We start from the raw sequence: 27,742 nt of genomic DNA, 5'->3' as shown, positions 1-27,742 counted from the left end.
CAGTTTTGCAAAAAGTTTTGCGCATAAATATGATGTTGAGGTTACTCCAATATGATCACTGTAATAAGTTATTTAACGTTTATTTATAAGTTCTTTTTTCAGTATTATCTGTTTATGAAGGTTGCATGTTTGTGTGCATGTGTTTTATATGATCTTGGACTGTAATTTTCTACAATTAATGTCTACATGCCAACATGTCCTGCGCTCTTGGTTTACAAATGTTTTGAGGACAAAAAATAAATAATGAAAAATTCTCTCAAATACCTTGAGATTGACAGACAGTATTTTATTCTGAATTAAACAGAAAGCAGACTTTGCTTTTGATTTTTTTTTATCCAACATAATATTTGAAGTAAACGAGCCATTTTCTCGTTTTTCATGCAGTTGAATCTTGTCTAAATCTTCTGACACTTTGGAGCATCAAAAATATTAACTTCCGGGTCATGCAGATCAGACAAATTAAATAATAAAATCAAATTCGGCCTGTGACCCGTTTTTCAACTTTCCTTTACTTGATCCTGATTAACAAACGGGATATTGAAAAACAAACTAATTTTCATGTATTTATTTTCATTTCAAAAAGGAAAAAATAGAAAACAACCCGTTTTTAATTTATCATTTTTTGATTCTTAATTGAATATTAATTGAACAAATGATACACGAATGATGGGACCCAAAGCCTAATATTATATTTCACAAGCTTTAGGAGCAGTCGCTGCCATCACATGTTGTCTGCAGCAGTTAACAGGCCTGCTCCTCCTGAACAAACTGCTCCAGTTCCCTCAGGTTTGATCAGTGCCTTCAGACTACAAGACTCACACAGTCATGTCCCATTATCAGTGCTGTGGAAACCACATTAAATCTACTGGCTATTTCACAAGTAGTTGAACCACATCCTGACTACAATTGATATGTCAAATTAGTTTGTAAAAAACAGTTCAACTCCATCCAAACTTCATCACAGGGAACAATCCCAATCTGAGACTGGAATCTCAAATTGTTATTACTGAACACACACTGTAGTGTAGGTGATGTGATTTAGGGAGCAGGGGCCTCATTTGTATAACTGTGTGCAGGAAACGTGACTAAATGCATGATAACAATACATTAAACTATGCACTCATATCTGCCTGACTGAGGCATCGAAAATAGCAACAGTGTAAATGTAATTCATCCTACTGCTCGCCGTATTATTTAAGAGAATACATTTCATAACATGCAAATATTGTTTAACAATTGCAGGACATATTTTAGGGGTTCTTTACATTAACATATATCTCTGCTTGTATTTAGCATCCTAAATCATGCTTTTCTTGTGAGCACTCCAGGGAGTATCCTTCAGACAGGTGTTTGTATATTCATGTTTATCTGTTTTTACAAACACATTCTTCATATTTGATAGTTGAGAGGCAATATTTTGATTTATGTTACACAATATTATCAATTTCACATCATTTCACGCGTAACATCATTCTGCTGTTGCAGTCGCAGACCTCTCACCAGTTTGTGTACGTACACATAGGTCAAATTTTTCTGTGGAAGACCCCACAGAGAACAGTTGTCATCTACTGTAGTTTCACTGTTTCTTACAACATCTATTGCACATCTGTCCACCTGGGAAAAGAGGTTTCCTCCTCAGTCACTCTTCCTGAGGTTTCTACAATTTTTTATCCCGTTATAGGGTTTTTTGGGGGAGTTTTTCCTTATTCAGTGTGAGGGTCTAAGGACAGAGGGATGTCGTCTGCTGTTAAGCCCTCTGAAGCAAACTGTGGTTTGTGAAAATGGGCTTTATAAATAAAACTGACTTGACTTGATTTGTTGGGTAAGAATCAAGAAACTGCTTTACTCTGAGGGAAATTCAGAGTCTTATGGAAGGTGACTGTCAATAAATGACAACTGTAGTTAATGAATTGGATCATTGTGTCATATTGTATAGCGAAAAACATCCCGAGAATACTATGAATATGGAGTTTTTTGTGGGTCTTTTTTAAACGTTGGGTGTTTTTTGCCTTTATTTGACAGGAAAGTTGTAGTGTGAAAGTGGAAGAGAGAGGGGATGGAATGCAACAAATGGCTAAGGTTGGAAATAAACCCACAGCTGCTGTAAAAAGGATATGGCCTTTGTACATGGGGTGCCCACTCAGACATGCAGGCTTATGGGCACCACATAAATATTTAGTTTTCATTACCTAAATTAACTACAACACTCAAAGCAATTATCTATTGAAGAGGCTTCTGAGATATGAATATAGTTCAAAAGAACAAACGAAGAAAGACAGTGAGTAATCCACCATCTTTAACATTTTGAGTGAAGCCATAGCTTATTACTGACTGCTTTGTTTGCATGAAATAATAGAGGTGCATCTTTAACAGAATCATTATGGACAGAGAGAGGCACACGCTTGCTGTTGGGACACGGTGTAAAATTTATATGAAGTATGCATTTCTCAAAAACAGATTTTAAAAAAGCGTGTGCAGTGCAGCTGTCACATGACAATGTCCTTTGGCAGAATGAGTTAAAAAATGTGAGTTAACAGTGTTCCTGGAGCCACAGCACCTGGGTGGTTTAAAGTATGCATTCCTAAAAACTCACATAAAAACACGTTTGAGTCTGGTGTCATTTCCTCTGCAGAATTTAATTTGTTGCTTGGGTATTTTGTTACAGATCAACAGTATCACTCCATATACAACTACAAGTACAGCATTTTGTACAGTTCATATTCAAATACATATTTTTCATTGGCTTATTTACAAAAAACAGTTTTTTTATGTACATGTTTTCATGTCAGTGCAACGTCACTTTCTTTCAACAAACACCTTACAAAAAAGTCGTTTAAATTAACACATCTGGTTCAGATCGAACAGAAATGAACTTAAATAAAAAGAGGCTACAGACACTGACAGACAGCTCAGTAGTAGATTGCACTGCCTGCCCACTCTGTTCTATTGGGGGGACCAGATGGGCGGGGGGAGGGGCTTAGGACATTATCCCCGTGGTTCAAAAGTTTGGTGTTTGCCCAATTTCAGCGTAAAAGTTCAGTGCTTTTGGGCAGAAAATCTTTGTTCCTGGATCAGGAAAATTGTGCTGAAATGATCTCTAAATTGTGTTTTTGCTCGTACATTTGAAGCTACAGGTGTGGGAAGCTAAGCATCACACATGTAGTCGCATGAGGGAACATTCACAGCCACAGAAAAAAAAAAGTTGACAGCTATTGCACCTTTAAATGAAGCAAGCATTACAAAGTTGGTTCTCATGAGACTAATGTTGAGGGAAATCTACCCTTTGAGTCTAGTGATGAAGTTTCAAACACAAACTGGACCTGGTCTACAGCTCAGTGCAAAGGCAGGAGGGCGGAGGACAAAACATCTGAGCAGGTAAGCATAAATAGCACTCATTTGCACATTTCCATTTGTTCAACAAATGTACTCTGCAAAGGAATATAAAGATTCTTTCAGTGACAGATCTCTCTCCAAATGCATCCACAAATACAGCAGCTTCAGAGGTGAACCGCTGACCGTCTGCTGTCTGTTCACAGTGATTAGACCGAGCCCGCCACCACGAGCTCCACACAGGCTGCAACGCACGCACGCACGCACGCACGCACGCACGCACGCACGCACGCACGCACGCACGCACGCACGCACGCACGCACACACACACACACACACACACACACAGACAGACCTCTGTCACTGTGCTCCACACAGCAAAGCCCAAACTAACCTCCACAGTCACATCAAGGAGCCAAAGCTTCAGAGTAAAGTGGGAACTGAATTTAGAAAACTGATAATTAGACGAAGCACAAAGACGCAGAAGACCTGTGAATGCTGGGTCCAGTGATGAGAGACCACAGGCTACTGCAGGGTTACTGCTCAACTATAGATCAACAGAGAAGTGAAACCAGCTGACATCAGTCAGCCTGTTTATGGTGACAGAGATTTTGGTAACACCATAGTGTACAGATATTCATTTTTCAGCATTTCTTGATATCGAGAATTTCCTTAAAACAACCCAAATATTAATTAAATGTTAAACAAATTAGAATTACATTGTGAAATGTGTGCCTGCCAGTTGGCAAAACACTCACAGAGTTGATTTCTTGAACATGTACTGAATGATGCTGTCTCCAATTCCCCTGTGGTCAGGACCAAATGATGTCATCATTTCTAAAAATCCTCCAAAGACTTTACTAAGGAAGCATAAAACAGCAAGCCAGAGGAAAAAAAAACAACAAAACTGATCAGTATGTATCAGGTAAGTTACTTGTTAGAACAAGATATTTTTCACGTTCTTACAAGATGTTACAACAAGATGTTTTCGAGGTAGAACTAAACTTTTCTTGTTACAACAAAATATTTTCATGTTATGACAGGATGTTTTCATGGTATTATAGAAAACTTTTCTTATCATAGCTTTATATTTTGTATTAAAATTGTGTTTACATGGTATGATAAGATGATTTCATGTCATATTAAATCATTGAAATTAAATCATGTCATAACAGGATGTTTTCCTGGTTAAAACAATATACTTATTATCTTGTTATAACGTAATGTTTACTACTTTACTGCGGGCTACGGGATCATGTTATTACAAGAAATGCTTAATATTATAACAAGATACAAAAACACATTATTAAAACAAGAAAAGTTTCTTGTGAAAATATGGAAACATCTCATTATAACATAAAAACATCTTGTAAAAACGTGAAAAAAATCTTGTTATAACAAGAACCTTTTCATGTTGTTACCTGACACTGATCAGTTTTTCTGCTCTGGCCTGGCAGTTCTGTGCTTCCGGACTTCACACCTTAACATACCACTAGATCTTTATAGGCGATCGTTTGGTCTGCAGAAGCTGTTTGGGTCAGAGTAACCCACGAGGGTGTGCCAGGGCAAAAGTGGGCTGTGTGCAACTTCACACTGGGTTTTGTGCTTAATTGTACCTTAGAAGTTAGGTATCACGTCAGCCATAATGCTAAAAGCATGAACATTTGATTTTGATGCTTAAACCCCCAAAATTCAGGGCCTTAAGATTTGGTATAAATGAAGGCTTTACTGGTGGAGATTACAAAATCAGCTGAGGGGCCCATGAGAGTGAGGGACCCCGGGGATCAGCCCATTTTGCCTGGTTGGTAATCCATCTCTGAGACCCTGAACATCAAGCTTCCACAGACATTAAGCAGGATGCCTTCAAAATCAGCTTCAGCACAAGCTGCAGACTGCATTCATGGCAATGCTGACATGCTGTATCAGTGGCCCTTCTAACTCAACAGTCCCTTAAACCTGGTTTTTGCTCGGCGGTTTCACTTCTCAGCTTGCCGCTGGGATGAACAGGTGTACTGCAGGACACTGTGACATCACTGCTCGCTGTGGTCACAGAGCTACTGAGCACAACACACAGCAAGAAAACTTTAACCGCAGAGGGCAGTAAAACTGTGGTTTTCAGCCTGGTGTTACACAGAAACTCCACCCACCTACACCCCAACATCTCCTGACGTGTGATGGACAGTTCAGCTGCATACTGAGTTTCCAGAGAGAGCTGTGTGAAATCTGATTAATTCACTCGCATAATGTCACTGGAGTAAGCACTGGTTGGCGCTGATGACTTCAAGTTTGATATGAAATTGGGGGTGTGGAGATAGAAAAAAGTAAGCTAGCAGACCTCTGCAGCTGTTTAAAGCTGGAGTTGGTCACTTCAGTAAAATAAATTGTTTTCATACTTGCTGAAACTGTCTTTCTATTCACACAGCACTAAATGAGACTGATAATCTGTGGGAGAAAAAAATCACATTCCTCTGCCTACTCTATTGCTATTAAATACAACCAATTAGAGCCGAGGAGAACCGTCGAACTAAACAGCGCTGATAAAGCATGAATCAAGAGTCTGCGTTACCCTGTTCTCACCTCAGATGTTTTCAGAGAAATACTTCAGTGTACTCTTTAGCTGTAACAAGAGAACGTTGGTCCGGCTGGTGGGCGGTGCTTTTCTTTTTGGTTGACTGTTTCCAAAAATGAGATTCGGTCACAAAATTTCGAATTTTACAGTATACTAAAATGTGTTTCTGAAAACATTTAAGGTGAGAAATCAGCAGTAACAGAATCTGGATTCCTATTTGAACAGTGCTTCAGTGCTGCCTAATGTGAGTTTTACAGTACATCAGCAGTGACTGACATGATTGACAGCTGTGTTAGAGAATCCTCCGCTCTGATTGGTAGTTAGAGGAGAGGAGGAGGGACATGATTCCTCTGTCAGAATATGGTGACATTTCAGCAAATATGACACAAATTTATTTTAATAAAAGTTTCCAACTGTAGCTTTAACTTAAAATAATACGCCAAAATGTCAGACTGAACTGTCAGCCACAGAGTTGCATTGTGGGTAACGTAGGCGCCTGGTATTGACGAGAAAGACGAATGTGTGAAATGAAAAAGACATCTGTCGTTCTGCCACATCAAGTTTGAGGCTTTTGTTTTTTTCTGGCCTTTCTGGGTGTGATTCTGTTAAAAAAGTGTAATGCTAAATTGGCTGCGTCAGTCTTTAAGCAACATCACGTTAAAATGACAGGTAAAATCAGTTTGTTACTACAGTAAAGTGACCCCAATGGAATAACTTTTTTCTGGTTTCATATTGGGGAGCATAGATGAAAGTCAGCAGCTGAGAATTGTGACAGTGCTTTGAAAAACAAGCCTGGAGCCTCTGCTGTAGCTTTAGGGAGAAATATCCAAATATTCCAAACCTGAAGTGACTACTAAAGCCTGCCTTAAAAAAAGCAAATCACAACAATAAAATAAACCTGTTATAAAACAACGTATTTGTAGACTACCCCCCTTTACAAAAAAAAGTATCAAACAATCAAACATAAACTGTCTATTAACCTTGAAGCGTGTGTATTTTTAAACCATGGCACCTGTTGTAATCAAACCCAGACTGATACTCCAGCTTTGTGAGTTTCAGAGAAGCTGTGGGTACACACAGGTCAACACAAATCACCACTGATTTTTGGCAGAATGAAACACAGTTTTGGCAAAATGCCGGGGGAGGGGGGGGCTGAAATGTGTGCGCCATGACTCCTACACTGGAAGGAAGCATTGTGTTTAGAATTACTAATACTGTTACAGAGTTTTTGGGGTACAGTTGGGCAACGGGAAGCGATGAGGTAGCATGTGACTTATGTTTCCTTAGTGACACAATCGCTAATAAAACCTTTGGAGAACCTTTTTTAAAAAAAAGCTTGACAGAGTATCCAGCATACTAGATACCAAATGTCAAGAATATGGTGATCTGTGGCATCAAATATGACATCAGCACAGGTTCTTTAACCCTTTGAAACCTGCATCAACATCATTTTTTTGTGCTGCTTTCACACGCTTTTCACAAATCTTTAAACCTTTGAACGAACTGAACTGATTAGTTTGATTTTCTTTCAAAGACACAGAAAAAAAGGCAACCAGCAACTTAGCAGTGAATGGCCCACAAATTGCTACGTAATTAATTAAATTAATTAAGGGAAAATGTACAGAAAGCTAAAATTTTAATTATCATAATCATAGATCTAAAATTATTTTATAGAACTAATTTGATTTTTAAGCACTGTTTTCAAGTCCTTTTCTTGTTTTTCTGTTGATTATTTGTTTTTGCTTTTTTACTCTCCCACTGTTTTTTTGTTTTTGTTTCTCTTTGATAGTTTTGGCGTAATTTTCTGATAATTTTCTTGCACTATCTACTTATTTCTTGACAGTTTTTGGGTCATTTCTTCTTAACTTGCTCATTGCCTTCTTCTCATGTTTTGAGAGAAATCAAGCAAATTTGTTTGATTTGTTTCAAAGGGTTAACTCTCGTGAGCTGTTTTCACTTGGCATTTAAAACACAACCTGTACCCAGAGAGTGGCCTAACATTTACACCTGGACTATATTCTGTGGCCTCATTATTGTCCTTCCTCAGTCAGAGATCCAGGCTCAGAGCAGATCAGAACTCCAAGGGTATTTTTTTCATATTGACATCACAAGTGAGAAATGCACAAAAACAAAGCAACATCACTTCATGACTTTGCCATACTTGCAAACGTTCAGCGTCAAAATGCAAGTATCCATTACGTGTGTGTGATGGTGCAGGCTGTTCACATGAGGGGAGGAGGCGGGATTTGTTCCGTTGGGCTCAGCAAAGTGCGCCAGTTTAGTGCTTTCCGGGGCTTCATTGTTGTCTTGGCAAACCTTTGCACTAAAATATGTTTGCGATTACGTGTAGAAAGTGCTGCGACGCATCCCTACAGGCAGAGAGCTCAGTCAGGAGTTTGTGAGAGTCGTTCAGAGTCATCTGAACGTCTGGTGCTTGGGGAGCAGAGAGCAGGTGTAGTGCGAGCTGATGGAAGACGAGGTGCCATCACTGGAGGACACAGTACTTCTTGTAGTCGGACTCAAAGTCTTCGTCCATGCTACTGGTGTCGGCCATCTTCTTGCCATCGATCTTTGGCAGGAACTGGGTGTAGTCCACTCCCTGCTGCTCGTAGAAGAGGATGTAGGCCGAGTCAGTGTCGATCTCCTCTGAATGCACTTCCTGGAGGGATTTTTTGAAACACAGAGGGGATGTGACTGCTCTGTTTAACGTACCTGTTATGTATTACAATAACTGAGATACTTCTATAACACATTACAAGCAGATTTTAGGTGCACGGTGGCATGCATCCACTGCTGGATGCAAAGTCAAGAATTTCCAAATACTGCACACAGAGGCTTTTATTCCAGTTATATTCACCTTATTCCTGATGTTGTTACTGTAGAAATGATTATGGGTGCAACTTCCGTTGGTACAGCACAAGTGACAGTAAGCTAGTTCATTGCATTGACTTTCTATGGATGCTAATCTCGGTGGCTAACTGCCGACTGCAATCCTTCCATAAAGTGATTTGCCTTGAATTCAGCAAATGCAGTTTTGTTCTTACAGATATTTAATATTAAACGTTAATATATCGTGTTCTGAAATGTTCCTGCAGGCCTTCGGTACCTGAGCTGCGGATGAGATTAGCTGCCATATAACAAAATGTAAATGACTGTGACTGACGTGTTATGCCTTTGTTATTATTAAAAAAGCACTGCTGACGCATATATTATATATCTCACTAGAGGTTGACCCTGTTGTGTTCCATGTCATGCCCCTCATGCCTCCTTTGATGGCGGGATGCAGCGATGCAGTGTGTGATCACTCACTGGAATGGAACTAAGATGCCATCATTTGTTCTGTGTGAAAATGCAGGGGTGGTATGAAGGGGGGACTTTGTTGTGGTCTTATAGAGCCATCCCTGTGTGAAAGCAGCTTAAAGCTCTGAGTCAGTATGATTCAAAATAACAAAAGTCCAAAGGGTGCTCCTTTTTACGAACTGTGGATGTATGTTATAATATATTTTTGGCCAGTTACCCATGGCGACAATCCAAATAAAGTGATAGAGGTTATTGCTTTTAATAGTGTAAACTGAATATTCCTCACCTTACAGCTGCTGTCGTTGTAACAGTACCATTTCTCATTGGGGTTTTTGGCATACGTCACATAGTGGCCTCCGCCCATGATTCCTGAATGGCACTGCAGAGACAAAACAGTGAAACATCATTTAGGACTGGTTTCACAGCAGGCTCATTGAGGAGCCTAAAGATACATTTGTGTGTGTGTGTGTGTGTGTGTGTGTGTGTGTGTGTGTGGGACGTACTGATATTGCATAGAGGTTGTAGATGGCGTCCAGACACATGTTGTCTCTGTGCTGCAGCAGGGAGTTGTCGGGGTCCATGCTGCTCTCTGTGCTGCAGTCTGAGCTCAGCCCGTTGCTGTCACCGTTCACCAGGACCACGTCACAGTGGCTGCTGGACGCCTCGGTGCTGCACGTTGACTCAGACGCGTTTGCCTCTCCTGATCCCGCAGCTGCTGCTGTGCTCCCCTCTCTGTCTGTCTGCAGACCCCCGTCCCGCGACTCAGCCTCAGGATTAGCAGCTCCGTCCAGGTTTTCCTTGCTGTTAGAGAGGCGGTGTTTGCTGCCCAGCTGGGGCAGGCGTAGCCGGCCTGCCCTGCGGCCTCCGCTGCCGGTCTTTGGGCTGCCAGAGGGACTGCTGGTCCTGCTGAGAGAGGGTGCTGACTTCCTGCTAGAGGCAGGGGAGGCTGTTGGGAAACAACAGGGTTAAACAGAGTTCCTGTTCCACTAGACCAGTAGCTGCTCTGCTCATCTAGACTTCAGTCTGTTTCATTTCACATCGTGTCATGCCCTTATTCATCAAACACATAACCAAAAAAAAACCCAAATCTCTTTAAAACTGAGTCCTCTCAGAGCATGAGTGCCTGGCAGTAAGTTGAGCTTAAATCCACATATGGTACCTTTTGGGAGGTTGCAAAAGCCAGCAGGGGCAGAGATGGAGGACAGGTTGTCTTCTCCGAGCCTCAGCAGATCCTCGCTCTCACTGCGAGAGTGAAGGCAGTGCTGCTCCAGGTCTCTGGGGGCCAGGAAGGCGCTGGGGTCAAAATTCTCCCTCGGGAACTTGACAATCTTCTGGGATTTGATCCATCGACCATTTACAAACTGGAAGCGCTTCAGGTGGACAATCTGAGGAAAAGAGCACATATCACATACTGTGTTTTTCTTCAACTATTCTTTAATGCAAACAGTAAATTGAACTCTACCCAAAGACTCTCCTACCAGTTTTTCTCTTGGTTCTCTTGGCTGAGAACCAAGTCTTCGGGTTCTGAAGCAATTGACTTATTTTCAAAATGCTCTGAATGTTTCAAAATTAGGTGCAGGAACTAGAATGGAACCAGTTCCATGTTGGTGGGAACGGGGTGTCAGTAAGGCCAGAGCTCAGCTCTGACACACACTCACCAGCATGGGTGGCAGCCTCCAGAGGTCCAGCTTCTTAGTGGCCAGCCGGTGCGTCTTGCACTTGGAGCAGTAGTAGAGTTCATCCTCGCCCAGCTCTTCCTCGCTGGTGAAGGCCTTCAAACAGCTGTCCAAGCTGATGGGCTCAGCCTGGGCCCGACGGGACTGCTCCACACTGCAGTGCTCCTCCACAATCTGCAGGGAGACCATGATGGTGATGAGACTCCATGAGGGGATGAATTCACACTTTTCTGCTTCCTGTCTAACTCTCTCTTTCACAAGAATCAGCTGATAGCAGATGAAGCGCATCTACTCTGGAAAGGTGCTTCATGGAGTCTTTTCAGGTAAAGCCCAGTTTTCTGGAGTACATCTTTAGAGAGGACACCAGCTATTCTGTCTTTTTTGGCACCTTAACACTTCAAGTTTTCTGACTCAGTATGCTTTGCAAATTATCTGACAGTTTTATGTGAGTACTGTTTTTAAAACATATTATACTGCAAATTATTTTATTGTGTTTAGCATAAAATACAGCTGAAGCAGCATTTTTACAAATGCCCAAAGTGATATGTACCATGCTACAGTTTGTATCTTAAGTACAGTGTTCTTTTTGTGTTTTATAATGTTTGTTTTGATGTTGTATATTGTTGCTGCCTGTCTTGGCCAGAACACTCTTGAAAAAGACATTTTTAATCTTGTGGGGTGTTTCTGGTTAAATAAAGGTTAAATTAAACAAATAAAACTATGACAAACAAGCTAAGGTAACACGACAACCTCAATGGCACATCTCACAGCTCACTGGAGTCTAGAGCCTTTATTGGATCTCACTCAGAAACTGAATGAACTGAGCAGTGAGCAGCTCCCTGGGAACCAAACCAGTTTCTGTTTAGCACATTTTCTTATCTCACCTTGCCCTTATCTACTTATCTCTTACACAATAATTAAGACTTTGTCACTGTGAACCACAGCCACACACTCATAAACTGCTGGAAAAGTCTGGAAATGAAGCAGGCCTGCATGTCAGTGGGGCAGCAGCAGTGAGTTTAATCTGCAGTACAAGGGTCCCTCTCACCATTTTGTAGTGGATACTAAGGACAACTCTTGATAAGAAGATATTCAAAGGCCTAAACTAAACTGAAACTTCTCTTGGATATTCCTTCGATGACCCTCGGGGTCATCTAATGGACCTAACTGCCTTGTTGAACTTACAACTCTTGTAAGCAGAACTAAATTATGACAGATTTTATTTCCCGACTGACAGTTTGAGTTAATTTACGACTCATTTGGGGCAAGGAGCTGTCAACTGAGCTCCTGCAAAGACTCAAGGAGATACAGGAGATCTCTACATCATAGAAACCGACAATTTATGTCTTTGTTGCACAACCAACACGTGAGACACATCGCCAGACTGTGAGAGAGGACCACACTGACTGATTTTTGTATTCTGCTTGTGCTGCAGCCCTGAGATGCTGTGAGCTGCTGTTTATCTACCTTGAAAGAGAGAACTTAGGAAACAGCCTGTGCTACACGTGTTCTAAATGACGATTTAGAACCAGAGGACTTTGCACGAGAGAGACTGTGAGACAGAGAGAGACTTCGAATGAGATGAAGCCTGATAAGCTGTAATTGTGATCTCATCTTAGCCACATGAGGTGTCAGAAGATGATCCAGCTGTTCATAGAGAGAGAGAGAGAGAGATGGAGGAAACAAACTCAAGCCGAGTTTGCAACGTTCAAACCGACCGAGGCCAGCCACCGGAACCGCACGAGCATAACCGAGCTGCCCGTCCAGTGTCCTCACAAAGGCCAACTTTCCAGAGTGAACCGTTTCCCCGGCATCGAGACTTCTGAGGAAGGTGAAACGATCTTTCCTGTGCTGTTATGGAGTGGATGCTCTTAAATGATAGGGTCACATATGGGTTATTCTCTGATCAGGCCTCTTCTTTATCTTTTCCTTCTATGTTTTATGGGATAGGTTGCCTCTCTGCTGTTGATCGATGCTTGACATTGATTTTTCTTTAATCTTAACTTTTCATCTGCTTGATCATCTTGCACTATTTCAGTGCACCTGAGTGATCATAAAAATCATTCCATGACTCTGTATCATATTAGTGCCCCCAGACATGTAGAGAGAGAAGAGGTGTGTTTGTTTTACCCTCTCCTGGGAGGTCTGGTAGCGGAGGTGCAGAGCGGTGGGGTCCCAGTCCACAGCGATATAAGCATTTCCTACAGAGGCTCTGTCCTCTGTGCACTCTATGGTACAGCCTCGACAGAATCTGGGAACACACAGACACGCACACAAAGGTACAGCTGCAGCACATGCACAGGGAAACTTGGAACCCAGAAATGATTAACATTCCTAGTTTAAATAATAAAAGAAAAACTATTATACATGAGGAGTCGACTGATGTTTTTTTTTTTCAGGGCTGATATTGATACCAATTATCAATAGTTAAGGAGACCAATAATTTTGGAACATTTTGTTTTAATATTCGTAACCCATATGCATATACAGTAAAAATTTAAATATTTCTGTAGAAATTTAGAATTTAGAATATAACACTCCAACTCCAAACTCCAACAGAAACTTTGTTTAAATGACTTTAGCAAATGTTTTCTCAAAACTGAACCTTTCGACGTCATGTACAGCAAGTTCCATGCAACTTTTTTTTGTAAGGTTCAGTGAAACTTTCAATAAAAAATGAATGAATGAAAATATCTCACAGAGGTTTTACAAAATAAAAGTTCCTCCCATGCTGATACTTTCTTTGCATGTATTGCAGACTGCCTTACTTGCTGTTGGTTGAGTTTGCACACTTTTTTTATTAATTTATTTTATGTGCAATCATTAAAATAAAACACAGATAGAGATAATCGGAAAATGCCAAATATCGGCCCTGATAATCGGCCAGGCCGATAATCTGTCGACCCCTATTATACATCACCATTTCTCATTTTTGCCTGAGTTTTTTTCAAGTTTTATTGGCTTTTCAATTTATCCAACAGGTTCTACTTGTAACAAAAACATTTTATGACATTTAATATTGTGGTCCTAAATGTACATACATTTCATTACACTTGCGCTTCAATCAAATCGAATATGATAATATTATGAAAACATCTAGACATTGTTTCATCACCACCACTCTCCACTTTGTGACAAGTATGTGCATATATAAGATCCTCTGTGTCTTACCTGTACCAGGGACACCAGGCACACGAGTTGCCATCCTTCCCAACAACCCGTAAAGTAAAGGGGTACTGGTAGCCCATACTGTCATCACTGCGAGTTAAAGAAGAAGAAAACTAGAATTATCTCAACTTGGTTGAATGCCTACGTGCACCAGCCAAGCTACACTAGCAGTTTACATCCATGTCTGTGAAAACATGATGCTTCACACACATCTTCCCCCCGGCAGCACAGAAGATCTCTACAATCAGCACAGTTTACAGGTCAGTGTCACCAATTCAGTATCTGACCAAATGTCTCCCCTACTATTCCTGAGGTTCGGTGCTGAATAATGGCAAGAAAAGTATTTTAGCAACGATGATGTCACAGTGAAGGTGACCTTTGATCTTTTTGATATTCTTATATATTTATAGTAGTTTCTTTGATAGGGACAATGTGAATTAACATAGTGCATCTTTAGCCTGTTACAAACAAGCTGTGTACATTTGTGTGAAATTTTGCCATAATTATTTTATGAATTTTTGAGTTTTTGGTTTAGTTTTAGTTTTGGTTTGGTTTAGGTTTAGTTTTGGTATAGTTTTACTGTGAGTTCACAGTGACCTTTGACTTTCAATCACCAAAACTCTAATAATTTTATTGTTAAGTCTAAGAGGACATTTGTGTCAAATTTCAAGAAATTCCCTGAAGGTGTTCTTAAGCTATTGTGTTATCAAGAATGAGACGGATGCAAACTCTCACTGACCTCGACCTTTAACCTCCAAAATCTGTTCAGTAACTTGCTGAGTCCAAGTGAATGTTTGTGCCAAATTTGAAGAAATTTCCTTCTTTAGATACTGTATTCATGAGAAGAGGATGGACAGATGGACGGGTGAATGGATGGACAACCTGAAAGCATAATACCTCCAGCCTCGGCATTCCCTGGTGCAGAGGCTAGAAACTGAAACACGATGATGGATGTCATCATTTCAAACTGCTTGCTGCTGTTTGTTTTTGACAATTCACCGAAGGAAGGTTCCTTACAGCGATGTGTGTCACTGTGTCATTTTAACAGTGGGGCACTGCTGGCAGTTGGTTGAGCCTGGAGTAGATGACACTCAAAAAAGGAGCAGAAATGGACCGAGCTTTAAGAGAGCTCATAACTGATACTGAAAATCTTCACAGGTACAGCGAGTTGTCCACCAATCGGCTGATCACTGGTTCAATCCCTCCAGTCTGCATGTCGCATCCAAATGTGTGAGTGTGTGTGAATGTCTCGAGTGAGCAGCAGGTAGAACTTTGTATGATAGCCTCAGCCTCCAGTGTTTAAAACATGTTACGCAAGTGCAACTCCACCAACGTCAACAAAAGATCAGTGTCAATCTCCTCTCAGCGAGTTCAGTGCAAAGATACCAGCATAGCGTTGTGATGTGTTTGTCTTGGCTGAGCACATTAAGTGAAAGCTGAGGGAAACTGCTAACAATGTGTAAAGTGTCAAAGGAGAAAGCTATCAGCCTACCAGTCCTGGGCGTGGTTGCTGGCTTCCTGTGGGGGCAGTGGGCTGGCCAGACGAGACACTTGGATCCAAACAGCATCATACAGATCCTTCTTACTGGTGTGGACAGTGCAGGGGACTATTAGCGGCATACCAAACAGACTGGGTCGGTTCTTCTGAGATGACAGGAAGTACAGCTCTGTACGCATCTGAAGGGGAGACACAAACATTGAAGGGAAACCAAAAGCTAGAACACAGGACAAACTGAGCATCAGAATGATGAAGAAAGGTGATTTTAGTGACTTGGAATGTGGCATGGTTGTTGGTGCCAAAGTGGCTGGTCTGAGTATTTCAGCAGGTGCTGATCTACTGGGATTTTCACGCACAACCATCTCTGGGGTTTACAGAAAATGGTCCGAATGGGGTGTGGGACATTTTCTTGTCACACTTTGGCCCCCTTACTACCGACTGAGGATGGTTTACTGGCCAAAGAGTATTGCTGCTGACCATGTCCATCTCTTTATGTCCACAGTGTACCCGTCTTCTGATGGCTTCTTCCAGCAGGATAATGCGCCATGTCACAAAGCTCAAATCACCTTAAACTGGTTTCTTGAACAGGACAATGATTTCCCTGGACTCAAATGGCCTCCACAGTCACCACATCTCAATCCAATAGAGAAAATGTGCAGCTGATAAATCTGCAGCAGCTGTGTGATGCTGTCATGTCAATAGGGACCAAAATCTCTGAGGAATGCTTCTAGCACCTTGTTGAATCTATGTCATGAAGAATTAAGGCAGTTCTGAAGGCAAAAGGGGGTCCAACCCGCTACTAGCAAGGTGTTCATAATAAAGTAGCCAGTGAGCCTATATGTTTAATATAAGGTGGTTGCTGTGTTCAGATTCTCCATCCATTGGAATGGACAGAAGAAATAACACATAATCAAGTATCAATCCAATTAAACTGTTGCAAATGATGTACGAGCGTTTTTAGAGTAGAAATCCATCATTATAATATTTTTTGTGTTTGGAACAAGGATGACGAAGCACTATAATCACTACGGTTGGAGGCAAAGGTATCGCTTCTGTAGAGAAAACAGGAAGTAAGCATAGTTCATAGAAACATATGACTTTACGCTGCGTCACACAACATTGTGCAAGTAGAGGACAGAGCAACTATAGCAAAGGAACTGTTTGAGGTGACATGATGTTTTTGCACATATTATATATAGAAAAAACAGCACACTGCTTTGGTGGAGTTCTCACCATCTTTCTGTGCATGGCGATGATGTACCCGATGAAGGGGCTGTCCTGCACCGGTGTGATGTGTCCGTTGGCAATCCCGTTGGCCAGGGGCATGTCTGGGTTACAGGGCACCATGGTGTTAGGCCCCCCGTTGGGGATGAGGATGGGCTTATTGACCATGTTCCCATTAGGAGCCAAGTCGTTGTCTATTGGAGTAATGTCTAATGAAGGGAGAGCGAGGACACGTAAACATGTGGAACTGTGGATTCAGACAGATCCATGCAGATCAGAGTGCAGAGACAAAATGTGAGCGAGCAGGCTCACCTGTCAGCGTGGGAGAACTCAGAGACGTGGGTGAACCTGGCACCGGGACCTCAAACGCACACAGGAAGCCGTTCACAGACAGACGGACCTTCTGGTTGTCCTGAGGAAAGTTCTAAACACAAAGCGTTTTCATAGTTAGTGTATTTTGTACGGTTCAACTCCTCATCAGTGATGCACGTGTCAAAAGCAATGCTCTCTGTCCCAGTGGTTTGTGATTTATCACCTTCACAATAAAATATCTACTTTTATTTTTTTAAAGAGAACTTAAAGTCACCAATAATTTTCTTTGCAGAAATAAGTATGTAAAGAGATCTCTGCACATCCAGTCAGATGTTCCTTTACTATCACTGCATTTCATTAGGTGTTTCACTTCCACTCATGCACCTACCCTCAGCCCTTACTATGACCTAACTGCTAACTTCGCATGGAGACGTAACCTGGAGTTACTTGCTACTATGGATCAACTGCCAGCTACACTGCTCTTCATCATCAGAAATTTTGGGAATACAAAAATTTACATGGCGGACTCCATGGAAGACAACCCACTTGTTACGTAGATATAAACAGCTCATTATGTGGTGATGAAAACACAGAAACTCTTATTTTCAGGTGATCATACACTACAGAAAACATACTTATGAATATTATATACCATTCCTGCCAATAGGTACTCAAGAATCCTACACACTGGACCTTTAAAGCACCATACTGCATATGTAAATAATACCAATGCTCCTACAATTAAAGTAAACTGTGATGATCAGAAGTTTAATATAAACTGCAGTGATGGACGGGCATTAAAAAGCTGAAGAATCTGCTGCTGCTTCAATAAAGTCTTTAAACCAAAAAATAGACAGGATATGCTGTCCAGCTGGGCTGCAGCAATTTGATTAGTGATATCTCGACTAATCCCACTGGCTCCTGTTCCAGCCAACTAATCTGCAGTGACTGAAGCCCAGACACAAAAATGACTATAGAAAATATATCATTCATTTTTATTTTCAACATTATTAATTTTGGTGCTTTGAGTTTACCAGCTTAAGCTCAGCTCTTTTTAAAGCCACATTCACCCAAATTACAAAACACCTCTGGTGGCATCTAGCCATGCAGACAGTTGGGATGTCATAAAACCAGGTTTTAAGATATCTATTAAGATGTGTTACTAATTTTGTGTTATTTTTATCTTGTTATGTTTGGGTTTTTTTTGTTTTCTTTAATCAGCTTTGTGACACATCCCATGACTTTGTGGGTACACAAAGATTCTCTCTTTAAAAAGTCCAGTGCGTAAGATTTAGGTGGATGTGGCAGATATGGAATAAAATACTCATAAATATGTTTTCTTAAGAATATTATCACCCAAGACCAAGAATCATATTTTTTCCCTTTTTTTCACAGAGATGATGCTATAGAGCCGCTACTAACTGCCTTCATTACGCCTCCTTTGCATTTTTTCACAGAACCAAAGGATGGTGGCATCATGTTGTTTGAGTGTGTGATTTTAGACAGCATGCCGGCATCATGAAATCAAAAAAGTCATGACATGTAACACACATGCGTCGGGCTCTTGTGTTACATATACCATCCACATAGGCAGCCCTTTCTAAACAATAATAAAGACATAACACGTCAATAACAATCATTTGTCATCTCTGTTATATGGCGGCTGATCTCGTCCTCTGCTCCGAGGGAAAGGAGCTCCTAAATCTCATTGTCTTCCAAATTTGCTGACATTTACAGCCACTGGTCTTCTTCTTTGAGTTAGCTGCTAATTGTTTTGGTTTCGCTAATTGTGTGGTGGGCAGCATGCATAACTTGTCGTCAAAGTGTCCCACCTGTGCCACCCATTATCCTTTGTCCTGTCCCATGTCCTGTTTATACAGACACCAACTTGGCACTGTAACTACCTACAGAGTTGAGACAACTCTCCCCAGGAGAGCAGCAAAATGGCCCAATATTCCCAACCTAAACAGGCTTTGTAAATGAGGCTTTTGTTAGCTTGGAATGAAGCCTTCATATTTACACAGGGAGCAGGTTCTCTTACCCAGGGACTGCCATGTTAGTAGCCCAGGACAGACCACGCAGTGGAACTACAAAGGGCTTTTCGCCTCTTTGTGTCCACTGAGGTTCAACTACAAACTTGGAGAGGGAGGGGTGAGGGGAGAGGTATTCAGTTGGTTGCAATCTGCATTCTCACCTCTAGATGCCACTAAATCCTACACACTGCTCATTTAAGAGAGTTGCCAGTATTTCTCAAGCCTCATTCCCACTGCACAAAAAACCTGTGAACACCCGCTAACATCTGGCTTTGTAATTCAATGACAATGCGGATGATTGGCCTTCATTGGGTTTTTATCGCCTCTGGCTCCAGTCGGCACTGATGGGAACACAACACTGACTGAAAAGTTTTTAACACCTCTGTTCCTGCTGCTGTCTACCGTTAACCTGTTCACCTGCCTTTCCGTGATGTCGCATGGACACACACACACACATCAATTGAGAGAAAGGCAGATTCATCTGAAGCAGCAGTGGGTTCAGTGGCAGTGGGAATGCAGTCAATCTCCCATATTTAGCGGGCTTACCCATTCTTCAAAAACCCTTGTGCAAGCACCAATTTTGGCGGGAAAGGTGTATCAGCTAATGTGCACTCCTCCTACTCACTGTGTGTTTGGTTCTCTGAAATGAGTTCAATGAGTGGGGGATCCAGAAACCTGAATGAGCAGCGAATATCCTTACTGGTGTTACAGGTGTTTGCCTGTCTTGCTAATGGCAAAGCTAATATCAGTCAGTTAAACTCAGTTTGACTTCATTTCATGAAAATGTTGTCAATCTTCTGAACTTTCTTTGTTAATAACATATGCAAATTAGCATGTGATGTCATCAGTGTCATCCCAACACAGTGCAGATAAATGGAATTTTGTTTGTGATGCTGGAGGGAGTAAATTGTGTTTCATTGTATTTGAGTAAACTGAGCCTTTAATCTGATATCCAACTGTGTTGTATGACACTAGAGTGTCCTCTGTGCTCAAGGCTACACTGGGCTGTGGCTTCACTGCCTGCAACGTGATCAGTGGGACAGCCTCAGTACCTTGATATTGGAGGTGTGGACCTCAGCCAGGAGGATCTGCTCAGGCCTCAGACTGCACAGCTCACTCAGTTGCTTCTTTAGCCCTGTGTACTTCTCATCCATGTTCAGCCGCAGGCCATAGCGCACAGGTGTAGAGCCGTCCAGTTTAATGACTGCAAACACACATCAGCGTTATACCCCATTCAGGTTCTGTTGTTCAAAACGGGAAACTATTTCCAGAATCTTTCCTTCAGTTTCCTCACCAGTGATCTCCAGATGCATGGAGCTGTCCATGGGCAGGGGCAGAGACAGGAAATTGAAGGGGTCGAAGCGAGCGCTGATGTGTCCACAGGTCTTACACTTCACCTGGGATTTGAGCTGACCGTGGAAGAGATCCACCACAATGGAGCGGTTCCTACGCAGGTGGTTCTCCCATGCCTTCAGAGAGGAGGAGCATTGACACACACACACACACACACACACACACACACACACACACACACACACACACAAAGTGGTAAGATTTCACAGTGTCCCTCAGGACACACAGGAAACAACACAACATCAATGCAGCTGCATCACACATTTAAAGGAGAGCTGAGCTGCTGGGCTGACTGCATCATTAACGGCTCTGTTCTCTTCAGCCTTTGACTCTTGCACCCCTCTGCCACCAAAATTTATTTCTATTTATAGGCCATAGACTGCATCCCCAGTGACAGTAAACACATCGCTGGAGTACATGAGTCTGCCTTTCTGTCCCCATTTGTTTGTGTGTGTGTGTGTGTGTGTGTGTGTGTGTGTGTGTGTGTGTGTTTGTGTGTGTGTGTGTGTGTGTGTGTGTGTGTGTGTGCGTGTGCGTGTAGGTGGTTGTCTGTCTCATTGTAGATAGACACTGCTTTGAAGAATTGCACGAGTATTTCCACACACAAAAAGTGGAATAAAAAGCATTTGTACTATTTTGGAAAAAAATGTAAACAGTTTGTAAACTACATAGCTTATGTCTATTTTTTACTTTCTGAGTCCCAACACTGAGGAGAACTATTTTGGGGAATAAAAAAAACCTAATTCTGTATTGCTGCGTGCGTTATTTCAGTAAAAATCTGTGAGATTCCATTTTCATTGTATTCTTTTGTCTGTATGGTCCCATCACTATTTTAACATTCAAGCGACATCACTGCAGCATAAATATTCTTATAATCCTGGAAACATTGATGTTTATGGCTTGATTGTGCATAACATGGTTGTGTAATAAAGCTGTTATACAAGCTTTATTACACAAAAATGGCTTTGGGCTCGGAGTGTTTGTTAGTAACATACAGAAGAGACTTGAAAACTTCTGGTTTTTAAGCCAGCAGGTGCTGGTCGGATTGTATCTGCGGTTTCTCACCCTCAACAAAAATCATGTTTAGTTACGTTTCACTATCCTCTTGGTTTCAGTCTTACAAATTTACAGTTACAGCTGATTATAATATCAAGAATTGGATTTTAAATTTCTGATGATTCAAGACATATTTAGCAAATCCCCCCACCCCTTGTATTTGATCAGCAGTGTGATCACTGACCTCAGAGGCCACCTCCCAGTCAGGCCGGCCATCGCTGTCCATCAGCTCCACGTAGGGTTTCTCATGGACTCTGTTGAGATCTTCATGGAGCCCATCGAGCAGGAAGGCCAGAAGCTCCTGGGAGTCCTGCTGCTGGAAGCCATTGAAGCGTGGGGCGTACTTTGCTATTGTCCACTGGAGAAGAAGGAATGAAATCATCAGCTTTATTATGATTTTAAAAGCAGTGAATATTATTGCTTTTGCTTCTCGCAGGCGCATTCTACTTCACTGGAAGGATCCACCTTCTCATTCTGGGCAGAAAGATTTAATGTCCTTTTTCTATTTAGAGAAAAATTAAGTGTAATAGTAGGGCTAGCTCTAGTAATTTTAACAAAATTTGGGAAGCTATTCTGTCTTTTGTTAATGCTATCTCTTCCTTGGGGGATTAGTGTAACTATATAGTTAGCAATTTTACAGAGCTGAATGATTTCTATATGCCACTGATGTTCAATGTATGTTTTTTTTTTGTTTGTTTTTTTACATGAATTTTAGTTTTTTGCCTTTCCCATTGTGTGAGGTCGGGGTTGGGGATATGTTATTGAGGCTGCGTGCCGTGTTTAGTCCTCTCATAATGACGTAAAAGTAGATGATACTACTTTTGGATGGTTGTATGATGTAAATTGACAACTCAATAAAGATACATGTGTAAAAAAAAGCAATTTGAAAGGCATGTTGTAAAAGTGCTCCTGTAACACTGCAACAAGCTTAGACACAGCATTTAAGATTCTAATTCACCTACAGAAAGGTTGAGAGATATGGATAAAAAAAACCTGACCAGACCAAGGAACCAAGACCCATAACAAGTAAGGAGAGCTACTGCACACTGACAACTTTAAAACAGATGCTATATTAAAACTTACCAGCTCCTCAGTTTGCATGGCAGACTGTTAGAAGAGAACAAACCTGCAAATGTCTCTAAAATGTCCTAAGACAGTGATGAAAGTGCTTACCCTGAGTTTAAGTGGAGCTACGTTCTTCTGTGTCCCACTCCACAGCTCCATCACTAGGTCGCCATAGCACTTGGCCATGTGACCTCGCATTCCGATGGGGTTTGTTCTAAAAATACACCAACACGAGCCAGGTAAAATGATGATTCAGAACATGATGGCAAGATTTATAGCAGACTTTAAAGGTACCTGTTGAGCTCATAGAGGTGTCTCCCTGAGATGAAGTAGTCTGTGAGAGGCTTGGTGTTGCTCACACACTGGATACTGGAGTTCATGAAGCACGTGTTGCCAAGGTTACTGAGGCCAGTGGCTCCTTTCTCTGTGGGAACTGGGATGGAAAACAAGGACATGCAGATCAGATTTACAGAAACTTGACAGAGGGTAAAACGCTAAACAACGCTAACGCTAACAAGCTTTCACCGACCAGCAGCACATGGTTAAAATCTCTTACTACTGCACATTTAAGAAACTGTTGAAAATAACTGTTTTTACATCTATCAGTCAATGTCTGCAAAATATGGATTTTATCAAAATATTAAAAATGCATTTTTTCCTCAAAACATCATTTATATGTGATCACTCCCACTTTAATTTGCAAAAGTGAACAACAACACTGAACAATTTCTCTGTATATCATTATAATATTTCTCCTTCCTCTTTGTCTTCCCACAATTTCCTCCGCTGCTTAAGAAACTCTGCAGCCTCATGTGTCCTTAAGTCCTCTTCTCTACTTCTAACAGTTTTTGACCTTAGGAGCTTTCTTGAAGATGTTTTATGAAAAACTCTTATCTTTAACAGGATTTAGAATTAACTTTCTTAGAATTTTATTCTAAGAATTTTCTTTTTTTGTCACTAGGAGAAACTCTTTGTGCTGGGAAGCTTTGTGAAAATGGCCCCAGATCTTTCAATCAGACCAACAAATGGAGATTGAAGAAAAGTATAACCATGAGGAGAACTGGTAATTTATGATCTGAGCAGTAGTAGTTGGTAGAGAGACCAAGAGACAGAGAGATAGAGAAATGCCAATGTGCTTAGAGCAGACAGCTGATGGTGATCGGAGCAGAAAAGCAATTAGTATTTAAGTTGTAAAATGATGGTAAATGTACAGTGTTGTGATTAATACTTCCAGTCACTGTGATCTCCTATTGTCAGTTTGTTTTTGTAAACAGCACAGTGCATTCACAGACTCCAGTATCCATTAACCAGGTTACTATCATTTTTCATGTATATGGCTATAAGAATAACCTGATTTCTCTGCGCTCATGGAAAAAACACATGCTGAATATGATTGTAACCTCATAAACAGGTTATTAATGTCCATGTAAACACACTCAATGAGAAGAAAATGATTGTGATGCCTGAAAGATTTCCCCTCAAAAGTAATATGTCTGTAAAAAACTTTTGTCAATATTGACTTAAGACATTTTCTTTTCAAGATACTAAACAATTAAAACGACCAATCTTAATCAATATGCCCATGCGAAGATTAGCAGTAAACTCATTCAGTGTGTTCCAGCTTACCTTTATGTCTGTCCATCTTACTACTGTTGGCAATGAAGGACATTTCCTCAGGCCAGCTCATGTCTTTGTTCCTGACTGTGGATGGAGAGACATTCTGTTATTAACCCTTAATATTACACACACTCATACTGCTTTGCACACAAAACACGCTTTCAAATTCAAGCTTTAAAAATATTATACATTAATAATAACAGATTATATTTGCAATGCACATTACATTTGAAACAAATCTTAAAGTTCTATAAATCAATATTATTTTATAATTCCATTGAGTACCTTCTTTAACCAGCATCAGTATTTGTCATAAATATCAGATATTCATTGAATTTAACAAATTTAACCCTTTAAATGCTAGGTTTTGCCATGATGCTACTGTGTTTTTAGATGAGAGAAATATATATGTTTTTTCAATGCTACATGCTAGAAAGACTTTTTTTGATGATCACAGCCTCGGATATGCCAGTGATTTGCAGCAAAATTTAATTTTTGTGTAGTGTCAAATATTCACACTAATACTGATCTGCACACAAAATACACTTTTCAGAGTCAGACTATAAAAAATTATACAGAAATATCCACTGCAGAACCACCAGACTACAGAGCAGCGTCTTTCCCCAGGCTGTGAGACTCCTCAACTCCTCCTTCGATGCCAAAGATGTAGTAGGATTTAGGATCAACTTATCTTCATTTCTTCTTAAATTATATTTAAGAAAAATGACAGTAAAGTGTCCTTGTATGTTGTACTTTGTAATATTTTTTTTCTATTTTCATTTCATTTCTATCTCAAATATTCATTAATTTTCAGAATTTAAACCTTTTAAATGCCAGGTTTTTGTCATGATGCCACTATGTTTTTAGATGAAAAAAACACACAAAAAATGAATTATTTTCAATATGCTACATGCTGAATAGATTTTTTAATGACGATCACATATGTCAATGATTACATTGATTGTGACAGTGCACTTAGTGGAAATAGCATGTATTTTATATGTCAATATGGTCAAATGACATCATCAGGTGAAAAAGTCAAAAGCCCAGAATGACTCCCAAAAATAATATAATGCATGTTTTTATGCTTTGATAATTAGCTGATTAGCTGTGGGATCAAAAATTTCAGTTTGAATGGGTTTCAGTGGAGCATTTTTTGCACTTGACAGTCTGAATGTACCAATTTTGTTTCCACCATGTATTTTAGACTTCTTATAGGAGTTGAGCTGGAAATTCATAGATGAAAAAAAAATTCACATTCTGGACTAAATGTATGCCATATGTATGAACACAGCCAAATTTATCAAAAAATGAAGAATGAAAAGCGTCTGAAATTCAACAAACAGTCTCTAAGGGTTCAGTCATTTACCTTCCACTTTCCTCTGTCGTTATTTAAACATATCAATGAGATGGTCTGCTGATACAACACTACTCTGAGTGTGAACACAGATTTGTTAAATCTGGAGAGGAATATAGTGGAGAAAGGGAGGTGTTTCCGACCTTCAATAACTAGCTGCTGCTCATCATGGATCTTCAGGCTTTCCAGTGTGTGATCTTCATCGTCCAGGAGGGTGAGGTAGTTCTACAGAACAAGAGAAGAGACTGGTGGAGTTAATGTTGTTCTTTCTATCACTTCATTTTAAAAGTACCATCGGACAAACTTGTACTAAACTGCTTGGGGGCCCTTGGGCAAAATTAAGATGTCATGGGCTATATTAACCCCCATTCCCTGTACCCTGTGTATGAGATGTGTATATTTTTTTCTGTGCTAGCCCCTGGTTCACTGTGTGCTGATATGATTAAACATAGTTCAGGTTAGGAATATCAAGCAAAACAGGCAACTGTCCAAGGTTCCCTGATCTCTGGAGGCACCGAAGGCCCCAGATTCACATCTTGAAAACCAGTTTAGGTAATCTGATTAATTGCAAATCGGTTTGGGTATTTGCATTATAAAAGCACATTACCAGCTGGGTCCACAGATGACTTTACTGTACAGCCCTGTCTTGTAGAGGGAGCCTGTGTCAAAATCTAGTTTTAATAATTTTAATAATAATAACTTTCCATCAAAGTGCTGGACAGGAAATTTACAACAGATGTTTAGACAATTAACACAGAATAAACAATTGAGACACATAATAAACTATTTAAAACAGTTTAAAACACATCAAGATTCATATGTACAAGTGGGTCTTTAAACACCTCAACAGAACATACCTGCCTAATGTCTTGAGGAAGACTGTTCCACAACACTGGTGCACGGAAAGAAAAAGCACGCTCACCAACTGTCTTTTTCCTGACTTTGGGAACTGTCAATAGACCAATTCCCTGGGAGCGAAGTACACGAGGAGGTGCATATAAGGTCACCAGATCGCTCAAATAAGCTGGCCCAATGCCATTTACTATTTTATATGCCAACAGGAGCACCTTGAAGTCAGCTCTAACCTAACAAGACAGCCAATGAAGAGAGGCCAACACAGGGTTAATGTGCTCATATTTACCCGCTCTGGTCAGAATATGAGCTGCAGCATTCTGCAACATTTGCAGGCCTCAAAAACTTTTCTTAGGCAATCCTAACAGAAGGGCACTGCAATAATCAAGTCTAGAGGTCACAAAGGCATGAATAAGGACCTCAGCATCCTTCAGTGACAGGATCGATCTGATCTTTGCAATTTTTCTAAGATGAAAAAAGGACACTTGCACCTCCTTAATGTACAGATCAAATGCAAGGGTCTGGTCAAATATAACACCTAGATTTTTCACTCTGTCTGTGGAATTAATAGCACAATCATCCAGAGACAGAGAATATTTATTTATTTATTATTATTTAATTATTTAGAATTATGCCTATTATTCTCAATTTAATGAGAATAATAAGATACCTTTGCAGCTGACATAGCAGACTGATAAGTGGACAGAATACCTTTCCAGGACTCATAAAACTCCTCCAGTCTCGACTGGCGCCACTGACGTCCAGCTTTCCTACAGTTTTTTCTAAGGTTTAATTATTGTGCTTTAATATGTGCTCACATGGTTCATTTCATTTCAAAATGAAGTTGTGACACATAGAAACCCTGGAACCGTGTTGTGGTTGGGACCCCCATTATCCCTAAATGACTGAATACATTCTTTTCTTTTGAATCCCAAGCTCGTAGTGTTGATAAGTTAAACAGTTATGAAATATATTTGGAAAAAGAATGGATATACATAACTGAAGGAAACATTAGTTGTTTGTATTACAGTGAACCTCCTTGCCAACATTATCTACTACCTTCATCCAAAAACATCCTCAAATATTGGGCCTTAGGCAAGAAGCAATATACAAACACATTCTCTCTTATTTTTGTTCATATCCACTATTTGTTCTTATTTTGTAAGTAGCTATTACTTTCTGGGTATCACCAATGATTTCTTATGTTCTGCTCTTCTCTTAGGTTAGAGAAAATTTCATGAGTGGTTAAGAGCACTCTTCCCAAGATAAGAGAAAAACATTTCAAACACATTTCACAGTCCACATACTAATATTACTTTACTTAATAGTAAT

At 40.5% G+C, this 27,742-nt stretch overlaps 1 protein-coding gene across 4 annotated transcripts in view; it reads right to left on the bottom strand.

The window, feature by feature from the left end:
• Positions 1–7,774: 7,774 nt before the first annotated feature.
• Positions 7,775–27,742, bottom strand: part of usp32 (ubiquitin specific peptidase 32) — a 69,016-nt gene continuing 49,048 nt past the window's right edge. For all 4 annotated transcript variants that reach the window (XM_042486600.1, XM_042486603.1, XM_042486601.1 and 1 more), the window contains exons 18-34: positions 25,702–25,783; positions 24,211–24,285; positions 22,879–23,017; positions 22,693–22,798; positions 21,704–21,877; positions 20,405–20,579; positions 20,163–20,314; positions 17,078–17,189; positions 16,775–16,974; positions 15,536–15,720; positions 14,047–14,133; positions 13,006–13,126; positions 10,858–11,049; positions 10,359–10,584; positions 9,703–10,145; positions 9,486–9,578; positions 7,775–8,558 (exon numbers count right to left, since the gene is read on the bottom strand). In XM_042486600.1, coding sequence (XP_042342534.1) covers positions 8,385–8,558; positions 9,486–9,578; positions 9,703–10,145; positions 10,359–10,584; positions 10,858–11,049; positions 13,006–13,126; positions 14,047–14,133; positions 15,536–15,720; positions 16,775–16,974; positions 17,078–17,189; positions 20,163–20,314; positions 20,405–20,579; positions 21,704–21,877; positions 22,693–22,798; positions 22,879–23,017; positions 24,211–24,285; positions 25,702–25,783 — 2,736 coding nt within the window. In that variant the 3' untranslated portion in view covers positions 7,775–8,384. The remainder of the gene's footprint in view (positions 8,559–9,485; positions 9,579–9,702; positions 10,146–10,358; positions 10,585–10,857; positions 11,050–13,005; positions 13,127–14,046; positions 14,134–15,535; positions 15,721–16,774; positions 16,975–17,077; positions 17,190–20,162; positions 20,315–20,404; positions 20,580–21,703; positions 21,878–22,692; positions 22,799–22,878; positions 23,018–24,210; positions 24,286–25,701; positions 25,784–27,742) is intronic.

The sequence above is a fragment of the Plectropomus leopardus genome, chromosome 5 (assembly GCF_008729295.1).
Source record: "Plectropomus leopardus isolate mb chromosome 5, YSFRI_Pleo_2.0, whole genome shotgun sequence".
Classification (NCBI taxonomy): domain Eukaryota; kingdom Metazoa; phylum Chordata; class Actinopteri; order Perciformes; family Serranidae; genus Plectropomus; species Plectropomus leopardus.
The sequence above is the reverse complement of the archived record's forward strand: the minus strand, read 5'-3'. Positions and strand labels throughout refer to the sequence as shown.